Source organism: Perca flavescens, chromosome 17, assembly GCF_004354835.1.
Source record: "Perca flavescens isolate YP-PL-M2 chromosome 17, PFLA_1.0, whole genome shotgun sequence".
NCBI classification, from domain to species: domain Eukaryota; kingdom Metazoa; phylum Chordata; class Actinopteri; order Perciformes; family Percidae; genus Perca; species Perca flavescens.
This window is the reverse complement of record NC_041347.1, coordinates 8229377-8246525: the sequence shown is the minus strand read 5'-3', so window position 1 is coordinate 8246525 and position 17149 is coordinate 8229377. Positions and strand designations below refer to the sequence as shown.

At 41.2% G+C, this 17149-nt stretch overlaps 1 protein-coding gene across 3 annotated transcripts in view; it reads left to right on the top strand.

The window, feature by feature from the left end:
* The window catches only part of shtn1 (shootin 1), an 80313-nt gene extending 69576 nt beyond the window's left edge, over positions 1-10737 (top strand). For 2 of the 3 annotated variants that reach the window (XM_028603992.1, XM_028603993.1), the window contains exons 12-16: positions 394-476; positions 6173-6276; positions 7906-7956; positions 8805-8925; positions 10448-10737. In XM_028603992.1, coding sequence (XP_028459793.1) covers positions 394-476; positions 6173-6276; positions 7906-7956; positions 8805-8925; positions 10448-10479 — 391 coding nt within the window. In that variant the 3' untranslated portion in view covers positions 10480-10737. Of the gene's footprint in view, positions 1-393; positions 477-1913; positions 2032-6172; positions 6277-7905; positions 7957-8804; positions 8926-10447 lie in introns of those variants that run through there. The other variant, XM_028603994.1, reaches the window with a different exon arrangement.
* Positions 10738-17149: the final 6412 nt, after the last annotated feature.

Sequence of the window (17149 nt, the reverse complement as noted above, 5' to 3'; positions counted from 1 at the left end):
TGCAGATTTGTTTTAACATCACACTATTTTTGTGCATGCGTGTCAACATAGTCAGTATATAGTTTGAAATCCCTATAATTTCACTTGAAACAGTTTACGACATTTTGGATGGATATCTAAAATCTCATTGTAAAATTTTTTTTGTGAAAGCATCAATATTCCACCCGACAATATCGTCGCAATATCGATGTATTTGGTCAAGAATATCGTGATATCGTTTCTCCATATAGCCCAGCCCTAGCATGCAAAACCAAAAGCTAATGCATGATTAAAACCTTTATTTGTTGCTGAAAGCTTTACAAGAACGTTGGTTAATTACGCTGACCAAATCGATACCAGTAAGCTCTTTGGGATCCTGTGACACCTGATCTTCATGTGTGCCTCCCCCTGCAGCGCGCTGTTGTCATTGATCCGAAAGAGACCAGACATCAGTACCGACATCCCACTGGTGGTCCAGGACTCAGCCAAGACACCAGGTACACATCAAGCATCCACAACATGTGTGTTATATATATTATCTGATGCAAGTCTTTGTTTGATGTGCTAAAGTAATGCAGCAGTATAACTACAGTATACACAGTAAAGGCTTTAGCACCTGCAGTTTAAGAGTTGTTTTATAGTTAACTACTTCTACAACAGCACAAACACAAAGCAGATTCTGAAACAACAAAGAAACAACAAGCAATGCTTCTGGCAAATACACACGTTTGGAACATGATAGTGACATTGAGCAAGAAATGGAAGAAAGCAAGAAGTCAAAGGAGAAAGAATGAACAGAAGAAGAACCCAATTAAATAAACCATTTTCACAGCAGACATCTTGCCTTGTCATAGTAGGAAAAGCACAGCTGAGATTGATAACCTTAACGATGGCGTCAGCATGCACAATACCAGGATCTCTCCTAAGTGGAATGCAGCCATCAGTAATGGGTTTGAACACACCTGTGCTTTTCCTACTATGACATGTCAACATGTCTGCCGTGAAAAAGGTCTATAGAGACCAATAATTCCCCTGCAGACCTGCTCAGCTGAAAGACTTTTCCAAAAAGTGACTCCCCCCCTCGCTGGGAGACTTACTTTGCCATGAAGAAGCGGCGTTCAGTTTTTATACACCACATATCTTGAACAAACCTGGCTGTACTCTCAGTTCTTTAAAATCAAGGCTGGAGACTTTTCTTTTTGATGCTGCCTTTTTTTAAATTAATTGTTCATTTCTTACACTGCAATGTAACTTTTATTCTTGTATTTCATACCTGTTTTCAGGGACGTCATTAGGCCTATTTTAGGGGGGCTCAAGCTACCCCAAAATGTTCCTAAGCCCCCCTGAATAATAATAAGAACAACAATAACAATTTGATTTATCCACATTCATATTTAGAAGCAACAAATGATATATATATAGCTACAAAATAGCCGAAAAGTCGGAAGTTAGACAGAAGTACAGAGAGTCGTGCTATCAAGATGATGCACCGCCTCGTTGCATTGGTGTGAACTGGCAGCTTTCAGAGTGTTGTGAGTAACTGGGGGATTCATCTCGTCTCGTCGCTACTCTTTAGTCTGATCTCGCTATGCACCCTCCCCCACACATACACACACCGATACACACGCTAATGGTGAAATGAAGATTGATTACACCTAGTGTGATACAGAGTGAAATTGTAAGTTGTTTTTAATGACCTGCTTACCTTTAGCTACGTTTTCTTGAGGTAAAGGAAAGGGGATATTTTAGTTTGCTATGGAAAACTAAAGTCTAGCTAGAGTGAACAAGGGAAATACAAGAAATGGTTAACTTAGCAAGCTAATCACAACTCTTTATTCATTGCCAATAATATAGCCTATCTCTATAGTAGGCATATTCTAAAGCAATATCAATCCCCATAGAATGTTGTCGTCACTAAAAACTAAATGTCATAGGGTCCCTGGTCCCCGTTGTATCCTTCAATTCACTGAGCAGATTTGATGGATATTGGAAGATATTTCAGCAGAGAGAGAGAGAAGCAGGAGATTGGCAGAGCAGTTGATCCTGATTGAGGTCAGTAATGGTCTATAGGTCTAAGGATTGTTTTGTAACAATAAGCATTTGTTGGCAGGTCTAGGTACTATGCATAGCCTAAACTAAATTATTTCATTATATTTATTATATATGCTAGCTATATTCTAACCAATTTAACTTTCTGCATTCACTGGCTGTGATAAATTAAATAAATATGTAGATGTTGCCTAAATGTAGGCTAGGCTAAAGATGAGCACATGCCCACAGATACACATGTGAAAATAAAATGAAAGCAATCCTACATACATACTGTATGTAGGATTGCTTTCATTTTATTTTATATACAGTAATCATTACTCCAAATCTTTTATTCCTTCCGCCATCAGGTTATTGTATTTAGACCGTAGCCACTTTAAATAGGAGCCATATTAATATCTTACATGATAAAGTATACAGTGATGCCTATTTTTTTCTTTTTCTTGAACTGCTATTTGTCATATTTGTTTAACTTACCAACGTATTATCTGTCTGGCCTCTGTTTGTCTGTTTTTGGACATTTTGGATGTTGTTTCATCTGACCAATTTGCATTTCAAAGTCATGAAATTAGCATCAGGGTTTAGTTTTATCTTAAAGGATAAGACCGAAGGAACAGAGTAGAAATGGAAGAAGGGGATATGTCTGTCATTTTTGACTTGTTAACATCTTGGTTTCTCGACTGGTTGTTGACATAGGTGTAGCTCTAATACAGTAACGAAAGAAGTGAGTGCAAAGATTTTGCAAACGTAAGTTACAAATACCCTGGGGGCTAAGCCTAGTGACGTCGTTTTAATATTCTCTTTGATGGATGTTTTAACTGCTCTTTAATATTTTTATGTAAAGCATGAATTGCCTTGTTGCTGTAATGTGCTATACAAATAAAGCTGCCTTGCCTTGCCAGTGGAGGGCAGGGGGCACGTGGGTCTGGCTGCTCCGGAAATTCAAAGCCAGACTGTCACGGCGGCTCGTTCAGAATCCGATCTCATATTGTATTAAAATAGTTCACCGAAACATGTTTCTGAAAACATGTTAAGCGAGAAATAGGCCGTTCAGTTGCTGAATCTGTCTTCATTTCAGATCAACCAAGGTCAGTTTAAAAGATTTTCGTCAGATTTTGAGAGACTCTAGTCACGCTCATCCCGCTCCCCGTTTCTGGGTTAGCACTCTACCAATCAGATGGCTCATTTGAGTCAGACTGCCGGCAGTGCCCGCCCCGACGATTATACATGTCAAATCGGCCAAAATGAAGGTTGACGGCCCCTTGGACACACCAAACCGACCTCGCCAGACTGTCCATCAGCCGATTATCGGCTTGGTGTATCCGGGCCTTAAGTGTGGCGAATAAACTCAATTATAACTTTTATAATACTCGGTTTTCCTGGTCAACTTTTGTACCGGTACCAGAACCTGGAACCAAATCTTTTCTTTCGGTAGCCTACTTCCTTTCTGTTATAACAGTATTTTATTTCAGCTGTAAAAATGAGTCCAGACCTATTTAATCCTATTTACATTTTGTTATTTATTTAGAACATTTTACACACCAAAAAAATAAAAAATAAAACCCCTCCCTCTCCCGTCCCTACAACCTCCAGCCTGCCAGTCTGTCTGCAGGGCATACTGTACAGACAGCTGCTGTCTCAGAAGCGTAACCACACCACGACCGCTTTCTGATCACCATCATTTTAAGGGGCTGGGAATGTTGTCTGCGTGGAGTTTTGACTCACTGGGACTTGAACAAGCTGCTGAGGCGACGTAGATTCGCTCCGTCTCCACCGCGGCTCTGCTGCACCCATTCACGGAACAAGATCTTTTAATGTTGAAGTTTCACACATCACGACAAACTATTACTATTACTACTATGTTTCAGTTTGTCTACTAAGATATTAATTTCACTGACGGTGTCTCTTTGTGTATGTAAGACGGTGTCAGACTGTATGTGCACGGGGCGCCACATACAGTACTGTACCGGTCCATCCACTCTGGAAGAAGAAATAAAGGACACAACAACACATTAGCCCACTGTGCTTTTCCCCTTGTCTCTATGTGGAATGGTTTACACAGCCATGCAATAAAAGATGAAACGGTGCTTTACTGGGTTCCTCTGGTGTCTCAGCCATGTCCATGTCTCCCTTCTTCTCCGCCACTGTGCCCCCACCAGTAGCAGACACGCTCTGACGCCAGGAAGCAATTCTTTTTTTTGGCCTCCACCCTTAGATCTATCTTTATTGTCCTCACTAAAACTGCAGCAGCGACATGTTGCCACTCGCTGCATTTTCTTAAGTTTGTGACCCCACTGCTGTGCAACAAACGACATGTGCTTTCTAAAGGTCACCCACAAGCACCTCCATTTCACTCCTGTTGTTGCCTTGATTCACCGTAAAGGACCATTGATAGCAGGCCAGTTTCTTTGCATCAATCTTCATGATGGGCTTTGCATTGACTAATGAAGCTCAGCGCAAATTCTTTCAGGAAGACGTCATTAACCCAATCACTACTCATTCTTAAATCAAATCAGCTGTTCAAGAAGTGACGTGTCAGTTAAACCAATCGGACTCGGCCATGAGATTCAAGGGCCAATCACAGCCTTACAACTCTGCTTTAAATCTTTAAATCTCCTTGTGCTGTCAGCTGTCGTTTCAGGCAACGCGCTCGTCCCTCCTCCTCCCCTGCCGCCTCCGGTAGTTGTGTTTCTCCGGCTGACCGCTCCGTTGCCTCTTCGGTCCGGTCTCTGGTCTCTTCACCGCCGCCACCAGTGTCTGGACTCCATCGGGGGGTTATGTTCCTATTCCCTACCCCTTTAAGAAGATTAATTCGATGAAGTCCAATCTCCAAAAGACTTTGTACATTCAATATCATACAGTTGTACAATAAATATCTTTGCATATCTGCAAACAAAGTCTCTCCTGATTGAATTTATGGTTGAATGAGGGCATGTAGAGGGCTGCATATGAGGCTGATCAACTTGCGCACATTTCCAGGCGGACTGTGATAGATAAAGGGAACATTTCCTGCAGTTGGGCCATTTTCAGCTTTTGTGCGCATGTATACTTTTAGTATTGATTCTACACACTTTTGTATAAATGAGGCCCCTGGTCTTGAATCCTATTTGTGCCTTTCAGATTGGATCCTTTTGGCCCTTTCATTTGCAAATCAAAGTCACTTTTGTGTAGAAGGACAAATTTTGAAGCAAGTTGTGCATGAGAAATTCATTCTTAAATCTCCATCATTGGCCTATTAGGTCAACCTGGTGAATTCCTTAATTTGTGCAAACAAAGGGAAGCCTTGACTTGATGGAGCAGGTAAGACGTCCATGTTGACTGAACGGGGTGGACTGTGTCATCATTTTGTGAAACAGTTTTTGAATATATGAGGCCTGAATTGTGGGTATTTGTTGGAATTACATACAGCGCTGAATAGGTGCCAGCAAAGGATCCACCACCCTGACACCAGAATAAAAGTCTCTTTGGAGGAAAATATTTTACTATTACCTTAACACAAAATAGTTTTTGTGTGACATTTGGAAGACATCTTACTGACAATAGTTCCATTGCATATGCCATTGAATGTTCTACGTTCGGAAATTAAATATTCACATTCTTTGCCAATCTTTTGTGAACTTGAGAAACTCATCCTCACAGAAATCTTTTATGAAAAATTGCTGAATAGTCTGTGTTTTTACACAGTGAGTTGAAATGAATTCCAGAATAATTTTGGTAACCTCACATACTACAAAGGCTCTAAACTCTACAGGTGTACCTTATTTACTACAAAATCAGTGGCAATGACAATAATTATTCATTTTTTCCATGACTGCTGCCAAATCCACCCTGAAACAGGCATTACACTAATGCAGTTCAGTCAATACTTATGGCATAATTAAAAAGCTGGAGGTTCTCCAACCAAAACGTCATTGATTGGTCCTGGGGGCTGGTGTCATTTTCAAGCTTTTACATCCAAATGAGCTATATTTCAAGTGCAGCGCTAATGATGCCTATGAATTACACAGTGCCTTGTACTTTTCCAAATCATTTAAACTCACTTTGTTTCTTGGCAGTCTCCCACTGAGGCAGACTCCTGTTTAGTGTCAGTGAAGCTGTCTGTTAAAAAGGACCGTTGTCTCTGTTGTGTCTCCGTCTCTCCCAGAAGTGGACATCAGGCAGCAGGCAGTGGAGGAAATGATGCACAGGATTAAGAGAGGCGTTCAGCTTCGACCTGTCAGCCAGTCACCTAACCGAACCAGGAGACAGGTACCTTCAATCATTTTCTTAAAATGATGTAACAATATCTGTGACTTTCTGTGGTTTTGACATTTAAAGCCAGTTCATGAAAGCTTTTACTGTAACCTTTAGTTTGATGACAGTAAACCGTCAGTAATGGCCAATAACGCTGCAGCGCTCTGTGTTTGGGTGACCTTGCTCTGGCACACACCTCCGTGCACTGGGTGTGGTGACCTGTGTGTGGATGTGTTATGAATATTCCACCTACTCTCCACTATGGCTCTCATCCATCCATCCATCCATCTTCCACTTATCTGGGGCTGGTTCAGTTTAGACTGGTAGAGTTCTTTATTTTCCTTTGATCTGCAGTTGGCGGTACAAAAAAAACAAAAAACAATGTAAAAAATAACACTATATGACTCCTTCAGCATCATATCTAAACGCGCTTGATCGGGACTATTCGTGTCACTTTTGACGCTCTGGGTCAGGACGTACGTCTAACTGACATGCGGCACGAGAACGGGACAGTTAGGTTTAGGAAAAGACCATTGGTGGGGGTAATCAAATGTGAATATTTAGTTAAACGTTTGGTGTAACATTTGGTTCAACATTTTTTGTATTTCTCTTTTTTTATTATATTTTTAATTTTATATTTTTAACAAGATAAATGCTGGAATAAAACTGAGGCATATCAAAAATTTCACAAACTTTATCTTCTGTGATAAATGTTCTGTGTTTGACTGTTCAATGTTCCATGCTTATTAAAAGAAAAACACTTATTGCTGGAAGTTCATATCTATGTTCTCATCCGTGTACATTATACACGGATGAGAACATAGATATGAACTTATACACTGTATAAGAACATAGAGCAGTTTCAATGGTGTCTCATGTTATAATGCTCCATGACATGTTTGATCTGTCACACCATGAATATTGATCTTTAGCTATACTTTCAAAAACAAATTAGCAAATTTTTATCATGTGTTCCACTCACTGCTTGTTTGGACTAAACAGACAAATACGTCAGTCAGACAGAAAGAAAAGAGTGCCACCTGCAGAAAGTTGGTAGAAAAGTCCAGTACAAACTGCAGAGACGCCTCACAGTGAATACTAAACATTGATGACAGAGAGAGAAGATATGAAAACATGAAACTGGAGTGTTATTATAGGAAGTGCATGTGTGTGATTTGTTTTGCTGTGATTGTGACCGGAAATGCGTTGGCATCTTTGTTGAAAAATCACCAACGGAGAACCACGTTTTACATTGTTGAGCGTCCATTGTTCAGTGCTCTTAAACCCATCAGCGTGTGGGATAATCTAAGAGCTGCTTGTTTTGATAAAACATGACATATGGCCAAGACATCTTTTAGTCTGCATGTTCCTCCGCCACAACAACTCCGCCAAATTAGATAGCATTAGGACCTGCTCTGCGAGGTAATTATAAATAATGAGGATGGGAAAATTGACGTGACCCAAAATGATTGTGTGTTTACACATTTGCTTCTTGTGGAAAGCATACGTCGGCGTGCTTGCCTACAGTGTCTCGTCTCCGTGGTAAGAGGGGCCTCTAAGTGCTGAATGTGGAAAAATAAGTATAATGTGTCAGACTGCTGTTTATTTACCAAACCCATCTTTTTCCTATTTTCCTTTTATCAGATGGAGAGGCTGCCCTCCAATTCTGCCATTCAGGAACTTAAAGGAATCATGGTAATGGGACTTTAAAACAACCCCATGTCCTCACAAGACATATTTCACTGCTTGAACTTTGACTGTTTACACAGGAGGCCAGGCTCTGTTCTCCTCACTGTGCATGGATGTCTTCATACCACAATAAAAAACGTTAAAGTATAATCAAATTCAACAAAGGTTGGAAAAGTAGTCCGATGTTTTACCTAAGAGAAAGTGCTACTGCAATATTTAAAGAGCTGCAGACAATATTTATATGCTACACATAGAAGATGAAGGAATGAGCACATGTTCTTTTACCGGGGTGCTGTTCACTATGCATCCCATCAGCTGAAGTCAGACACGTACCAGCTCAAACTGCTGCAGATTCTCTGAGATCAATTTTGTGTGCAAAGGTTCTCTATGTTTGAAACTGGTAACGTGAGGACTAATGTAAAATATAGATGTGTTCCAGTTTTGGGGGTTAAATTATGGAATGATGAGGAGAACGATATGTTCGTCTCTGTTGGGTTTCAAAAAAGCTTTAAAATCTAAACTAATTGAGGGTTATGAAGTTATTTGATTAAAATGTATTACTGTATTACTAGGCTTGTACTCAAGTATTTACTTTCATTCAGTTTTGTTGGATTTCTGGGTGATTCTATGGGTATTATGGGATAGGCAGCAATAAGTCTTGGCTTCAGCCTATTCCTTTTTCAGTTAGCTACGGTGGCAAATTGTGGGAAATAATTTAATTGTTTCTTTCATGTATGTTAACCCAAATAAAATGATTCATCATCATCATCATCATCACCAGAGTAGTTGCAGCTCCGTTGGTACTGATCTGGTCTCTTTGTTTGGCTGTGTGCGTTTTTGTTGAAACTGTGAAGGAGAACTTTGGTAGAGCCTCCCCCCAACCGAAGGCAGCGTCTCCGTCACCGAGCGGCGACGAGCAGCTGCAGAGGATCCTGCTGAGACGCCGCGATGCCCTGGAGTCCCAGCACCCTGCCAGTAAGTCTCATCCCCTTCACTTTAACCTGTCAGCGGGCCATAGTGCATCTACCAGGTCTTCTTTAATCCGGACCAGTTGTCTGTTTGGTAGGGTTGCACAATAAATCGCAATTGTATCGCAATCGCAATATGGACTAGTGCAATATCCAAATCACAGGGGGGGGGGGGGGAAATATTTGTTGAAGGCAAAATATGTGTCAAACTGTTCTGAATGAAGTATTGTGGTGCTCCAGAGACGTCCTGGCCTACACATCCTATCCTACAGACAACAGAAAAAGTCTTTGTTTGGTACAGATCCTTGCAAAAAAAAAACTATAATTATTTAAAAAAAATGTTTACTGTAATATTTTTCAATGAAAATGAGAAAAACCATACACAAGTGGTCATTCCCTCCAGTATCGGGAATCATATCACAATATCGGTGCAGCCCTACGGTTTAGTCCATCAATGGTTTCTGCTCCTGTGTCTTCATTTCATCACCACTTTCTTAATCTCGTCAGTCCAAAGAAAGACATCCAGTACAGAATATGAATCACTCTGAACAATACAACTAACAAAAACTAACATACGGTAGAACTGTATTCTGGCTTCTCTGTGTTTGCGTGTGATTTTGTGACAGAGTTTAAAGTGAATATAACCAGCGATGTAAACCAGAGTTGGCGATCACAGAAGGCTTGTATCATGTGGACGCGCCGACAGTGTTGTCGTCATTACTTAGAATTCCTCATGGGGGAGACAGAAACTACACACTATAGCTTTAAGTAAAAGTACTAATACCACACTGTAAAAATACTCTGTTACAAGTAAAAGTCCTGCTTTGAAAATGATACTTCAGTAAAAGTATCTAAGTACCATCAGGAACATTTATTTAAAGTATTAAAAGTGCAGAAAAATCCTCCCATTTTAGAAAGTGCAAATTGTTATATTGTTGGCTAGTTTACTTTAGAATCAAACATCAGATTGTATAAACTACATGTGTTTAGTGTGCAGAAATCTTAATGTGTAAAGTAACTAGTAACTAAATCTGTAACAGATGAATGTAGTGGAGTAACTAAAGTAACTAGTAACTAAAACTGTAACAGATGAATGTAGTGGAGTAAAAAGTACAATATTTCTCTCTGAAATGTAGCGAAGTAGAAAGTGGCATGAAAAGAAAAGACTCAACAAGTACCTCAACATTTGGACTGAAGTACAGTACTGGAGTAAATGTACTTAGTTACATTCCAGCCCTTCTAGCAACACATCTAAACACCTCTGTTATATCCTGTCCCACATCATCCCTTTGTAGAAACTACGCTATGTCTCCTTTTTTATAAACCTTTTTAATATATAGGTTAATCTCTCCATGGACATACATTGAGCAATATGAGAGCTATAGTCCTTTTTGCCTGTAGTATAGCAAAATCAATACATTTATATTCTTGGGGTTTCAGATTTACATTTGTTGGATCAGCAGTCAATTCTTAGAAGGTAAGAAATGACAACACAGATTGTTTCAGTGAGTTTTGGTCTCTTTGTGCAGGTCTCCATCCCATCCTGTCCCCTGCTGTGTGAAGGGGGCCCCGGGCTGAGCTTGGCCTTGACATCAGCATCCACCCATAGAGACAGGATGCAGGAGACGGAAGATCACATGACACAAGATCAATGTCTAGCATTTCATTTGACTGCGTGACAAATAATCAAACCGTATTATGAGGAGTGAGTGATACCGTCAGATGGTCCTGATCAGTCGCCCCTGAACTAAGATCACAAGTGTGTCAGTGATTTATGTTTTATGTTTTTAATTTGTTTATTATTGTTTTTTTTAATTGTTTTCTAACTGCTCTTTAATGTTTTATGTAAAGCACTTTGAATTGCCCTGTTGCTGAAATGTGCTATACAAATAAAGCTGCCTTGCCTTGCCTTGAAGCCTTTGACGTGTAGCCCACATTCAGCTCTCTTTCTAACACTGAAGGTAAAGTCCTGTTTATAGTTTGGGAGGAACAGAGGAGCGGCTTGTCTCTAAATTGTTTTTGTTTCCACTGTTCCCCTCACCCGCTCACCCCCCCCCCCCGAATCTTCTTACCCGGATTTTGCACCAGGCTCGTCTGCGCTGCGTTCCTGCTACTCCGCCACGCGCCATACTCAGCCACGCGCCAAACTCTGCCACGTACCATACTCCGCACCAAACTCTTCCATGTACCATACTCCGTACCAAACTATGCCACGCCACGGCTCACGTGAAAATAGACCTGGGGCATATCTTTAGCAGAGCAGAGAGCCGCTTCACGGATGCTTTTGGGACGCGCCATGACGCAGCTGGGGGGAATGTCAAGCATCGACTTGAATGGCTGTGATTGCTCACGGGGGGCCGCGGCGCCTCCAGAACGCAGTGCAGACGCGCCCGGTGGAGAACAGGGGGTTAGGCTACCAGTTCATGTAGGGCACTGTCTCCTCTCTGCTGCAGCCAGCCTGCAGTTTGAACTAGCTGCTACAGACACCAAATTGTTATCATTTCATATAATTTACGTGAAGAAGATTCGGGAGACCTTGATGACTTCCACAGAAGTTAAAGGAACACGGCGACTTATTGGGACTTTAGCTTATTCACAGTAACCCCGGAGTTCGATAAGTCCATACATACCCTTCTCATCTCCGTGCGTGTTGTAACTCTGTCTGACGCCCCCACCGCTAGCCTAGCTTAGCACAGATCTTGAAGGTAACCGGCTCCAACTAGCCTAGCTTAGCCCAGATCCTGGAGGTAACCGGCTCCAACTAGCCTAGCTTAGCCCAGATCCTGGAGGTAACCGGCTCCAACTAGCCTAGCTTAGCACAGGTCCTGGAGGTAACCAGCTCCAACTAGCCTAGCTTAGCACAGATCCTGGAGGTAACCGGCTCCAACTAGCCTAGCTTAGCACAGATCCTGGAGGTAACCGGCTCCAACTAGCCTAGCTTAGCACAGATCCTGGACGTAACCAGCTCCATCTAGCCTAGCTTAGCACAGATCCTGGAGGTAACCGGCTCCATCTAGCCTACTGCTCCCAATAAGTGACAAAATATCGCCAACATGTTCCTATTTACATGTTGTGATTTGTATAGTCACAGCGTGTACAAATAACAAGGTCACATGACACACAGCCATCTTCTAACCGTATACATACTGGAGACTAGATTCTCAGAAGGCCAAGCACTGCTACTTCCTTTAACGGACTCTCAATTGAGGAGAGATTAAGGCAGACAGTACGGTTTCACCACAATATGTTATTGTGTGGCATCGTCCCAACTCTCTGAAGTTGCTGTCTTCCTGAAGGTGTATTTAAACTCATGCTGGAGGCGTTACGTTTAACCTGCCCAATGAAATCAAAGAAGTCGCGGGCGCCGTAAACACAGATGGCTTAACTAAAGCCTAGTTTTCAACGACCTCCAAAAGGAGACAGTCCTGAAACCAAACCTTCCCTTATCATGCAGCGGTCTAGATTCCCTGAATCTGTAGACACACAAACAGAATTCTACATGGACAGGTTTGGTTATCAGAGACTGGCCGGATATTCTCATCCCCTGATCTGTGACCTATGAATGACCTGATGTTGTCTAAGCTTTGCCTTTGTCTCATCATACCACAACATGGTGTTCAATCTGTGTTACAGTAACTGACAATGGTTTTCCAAAGTGTTCCTGATCCCAGGTGGTAATATCCTTTTACATAATGCAGTGCTGCCTGAGGGGTCGAAGGTCACAGCCATTCAATGTTGGTAAAAACAGATTTGTACCCAATCATGACCCATTAAACTGTTCACTGTGGAATGTTCCAAACAGGTGTTTTTTGAGCATTCCTCAAGTTCCCCAGTCTTTTGTTGCCCCTGTCCCAGCTTTTTAGGAACATGTTGCAGCCATTAGATTCAAAATGCTAAGAAAATGACGTTAATCAGTTTGTACATTAAATATCTTGTCTTTGTAGTGTATTCAATTACATATAGGTTGACAAGGATTTGCAAATCATTGTATTCTGTTTTTATTTATGTTTTATACAATGTCCCAACTTCATGGGAATTGGGGTTTGTATCTTCACTAATAATATGTTGGATTCATGTAAATATTAAATGAAAAAATGTAAACCATCAAACAATCATTTGGCGGCCCCCCCGCAGCCCACCCTGCAACCATGTAAAGGATAAGTGGTTACAGATGACGGATGGATCGTTCTGTTTAGGCATCAGAAAAGCTATTAACATTTAAATAAATCCACAATATCTCCCTTACCTTAGCCACAGTGCCTGTCTCTGCTTGTCTGTCATTAGGGATTACAGACATGTCCAATAGTTGAGTTAGTTTGAATGATTTTGCTCAAAATGTAACAAACGTGTCACCGCTGCAATGCATTCTGGTCTACTGAGATTACTGTTGATGAAGAAATCTCTACAATGGATTTCTCCCTATATGTGGAGGTTAAACATTTGTAAGAAACGTTTCATTCTGAGTAAATACCAATAAAATGTGATTTAAAAACAAATGCTAACGATATGATGAGGGAAGTCGCACCAGTGGGCATTTCAATGAGTCCAGAAATGCAAAACACTTCACCCCTAGCTGTTCTGTAACAGTGTTAAAGGGTCTTAGGGTGGAATTCCCCTTTAAGCCTCAGTCAGCGGTGGGTGTTAGTCAGGTATGGAGCAGAGGGTCAGCCTGTGCCCTTTGAAAATCACAATGACTGGTCTGCTGATTTAACCACAATGGTGGGCTGCTCGCGTGTTGTTTTGTTTCCCCTCGACACCTGCCCATGTTTCCCAGACGCGTCCTCGAGCGAGGGATTGAAACGTGAGAGCTGTGAACTGTGGCCAATGTCCGTCACCTATTGTGTTCCGCTGTTAATTAAAGCTCAGGCTTCGTTTAGCACTGAGGTGCAATTTCCAGCGTCAACCCCCCCCCCCACCTCTGACAGTGTTGAGGAAATGTCATTGTTGCTCTTCTCTAACCAGATTCATCAGCAGCAGGCTTCAAAGACTCCAGTCCATCTTCCACACACTCATTCATCCCTCGCCGCAGGAAGTCACACCCTAATTTTATTTAACAGCTCATTTAGTCACAACAGTGGAGCTGGTAGAAACAGGAAATGGCCTGTGAGGAGATTCTATAAACTAATCAGTTGTGCAGAGAGCATAGTTGGCTTTCCCTGCTCTATTTTCTCATGAGCCAAGCAGCATGAGGATGTGTGAATTATCTCGGCGAACATCTTGGAGGATAGAGTGTCGGAGTAAACGGGAAGGAGAAGGCCTTTGTATTGATTTCTGTCCCATCCTCATATCCCCCCTCTGTAATGAGGTTCTTCTAGTCTCTGTGTCCCAACCGGCAGCAGCAGACGCCCGCCCACCAAGAGTCCACAAGAGTCAGGGTCTGTCCCAGGTTTCTGCCTGTTAAAAGGAAGTTTTTCCTCTCCACTGTTGCACCAAATGCTTGCTCGTGTGTGTGTGGTCTAGACCTACTTTATCTGTAAAGTGTCCTGAGATAACTCCTGCTGTGATTTGACAATTTAAATTTCATTGAATTCTAGTAACATGCACTATAGTCTCTGATTCAGAGGAGAGGATCTGTTGTCTCCGTCTTCCTTCCCTCAGCAGAGACAAAGTCAATGACTGTCTCAGCTCTTTACTCCGCCATCTGCTCCAGCCGCCCAACTCGCTGATGCTGATTGACGGACGGTACACACACCGCTGATCGAGGCAAAACATGTAATTACACAAACCATGCTGTGTCCTTTTCTTCTCCCGCAGCCCATTCTCAGCTCTCCGTCTCTTCCCTCGTTATCGTCCGATACAATTTAATGTTTTGTTGTTTTTGTGTTCTTGTCCCTTCCGGGACCAGCAATTAGGGAGGTCCTTTTTAGTGTGTCTGGGAAACACTTAATTTGACCTATTTTGTTAGTCATTTCATTTATTTTCCCAAACATTGTAATTGCCTGCCAGGGAGCCTCAGTAGAGACGCTGCCGTGCGTCCAGCCTCAGTTTGTGTATGCACGTTTCATTGATTAGAGGTTGTCGGTTACAGCTAACCAAGAAACCACATAGAAAAAAACTGGAAGAATGATCAGTTTGAGAACATTTGTTATTTCATGTATTTGCCTGACATTAAAGTAAAATGGAGCAATTGTATAACCTAGAAAAAAAAACCGATGAATTTAGAGAAACTGAAATGTGTCAACTGGACCACACTATCAACATCTCCAGTGGGGAATTTTCATTTCCAGCCTTAACAAGTGAAGCAGAACTATGTTAGTGTGTAGGGCCATGTCAGCCACATTCGCTCTGTTTAATGGAGGAGAGCTGTGAATAAGGGAAAACTCACTTGACAGGCCCATTGATGCAGCTGTATGTGGCTGGTACACAAAGCATTTGTGAAGCTCCTCCATTTCCCACTGTATACAAGCAGCCTTTTTTCATCATTCAATCATTTCCTCCAGGAACTGAGGAGCCATGAGAGGGGGCAGCGAGGGTGCTGACCAGTTATGAAGGGGCCTTTACCTCACACGTCCCAAACACACAGGAGGCAAGCTTTGTTGGACAACACAGACACAGTTCTGTGTGTGTGTGTGTGTGTGTGTTCTCTGACAGCTACTTACAGCCTTTTCTTATCCAGCTCTGTTAAAGCACGGACCTTCCACTGGCCAAATGAACACAATGAATCGAGAAGTATTTAGTCTACTCTTGTATCAATTAGCTAATATATTGTTTAAGTATTTTCTTTATCAATGTATAATATGAAGACACAATCATCCAACTGTGATATAAGTTTATAGGATTTTATTTATTCACTTGTTTCACAATGGTCTTGTGTCAATATGAATGAGTGTGATCGGTGAGCTGGGAATATTGAAATAATTTCATTGGGTGGAGAGGTTTATAGTATTCTAAATTAACAGTTCCCAACACGGGGGTCGAGACCCACCTAAAGGGTCGCAGGATACATCTGAGGAATCGTGTGATGATTTACAGAATAGGAGAGCACAAAAATGTAGGGCTGTGGAATTAACCAAATTTTTATCGCAATTTTGATTTTTGCTGCCTAACGATCACAAAAACAATGTAATAGCGAAAAACTATTATTTTTGCACATTACGCTTTGCAAGTAAACTCTGATTTTGTCTTGTGTTCTGAATGTAAAAAAAATAGGGACGAGAAAAGTATTAAAGGGAATGTCACAGTTTAAGATGTTTTCACCGTTTGTTTTTTAAAGATTAATAAATGCATCATCTTTCCAAAAGTCAATGAGGAATCTTATTAAAAAAATCATGATTTTCGATATTGACCAAAAATAATCGTGATTATGAGTTTTTCCATAATGGAGCAGCCCTACAAACAACCCATTTCTGCTCAACTTAAAAAGGCATTTTTCTTGCGATTGAAGTGGATGATATGATTTGTGGGTCTTTAGTGTAGCTGGACCCAGCCTGTTGCTGTGTGTTAACTGTGAGCAGGGCTTCCAAACAGCAGCAAAGCTCTGTCTTAGTGCTGGGAATCACTGATCTCCATTCTGGTTCAGAGGAGTTGTCTTAGTGACGCCGATGAGGGCCGACGGCCGACACATTTGTATACAAAAATATACAAGTGGATGAATATTAAGGGTGGGCCTAAAATAATATCACGATACTTCAGGCTGTATCTGCGATAATGATATTCTTCAGGATGGACAAATAAGTCAATATTTTATAATTCATTTCAAGAACATACAATTGCAACAAAACAATGTTATAGTTTCTGTGTCAGGCCTTCAAATATTCAGTAAAAACTCAAACAAAAAATGATCTCTCAGCTCTGTAGTTTGCAAACAAAACATTCTGTATAAAATAGAAATAGTACAAGAAAGGTCACATCTAAACAGTTGCCAAATTAACAGGCAGTTACATCAACAAGTTATATATTGCTATTATCATGATAGGATTTTTAAATACTACATTATATTAAAAATGATACCCTTTAATCGTATACGATATGATATGGCACATCCCTAGTGAATATATTGTTTTTCTACCTTAACAAAAGTACAGAAACTGAATCTTTCTCTTTTCATACTACAAACGTTATTCATAAGAAACGTGCTTTAAATAGCAGTGAAATAATGCCCTTCCCCAGTGGATCTCTTCTGTTTGCCTTGTAGTGTGTACTGATGTTTCTGTGTTGTGTAACGAGGTCCAGCATACAGCACTTGTAATGTGGCGTGTACTGTATACAATACTGAAGTAGCAACGAGATGC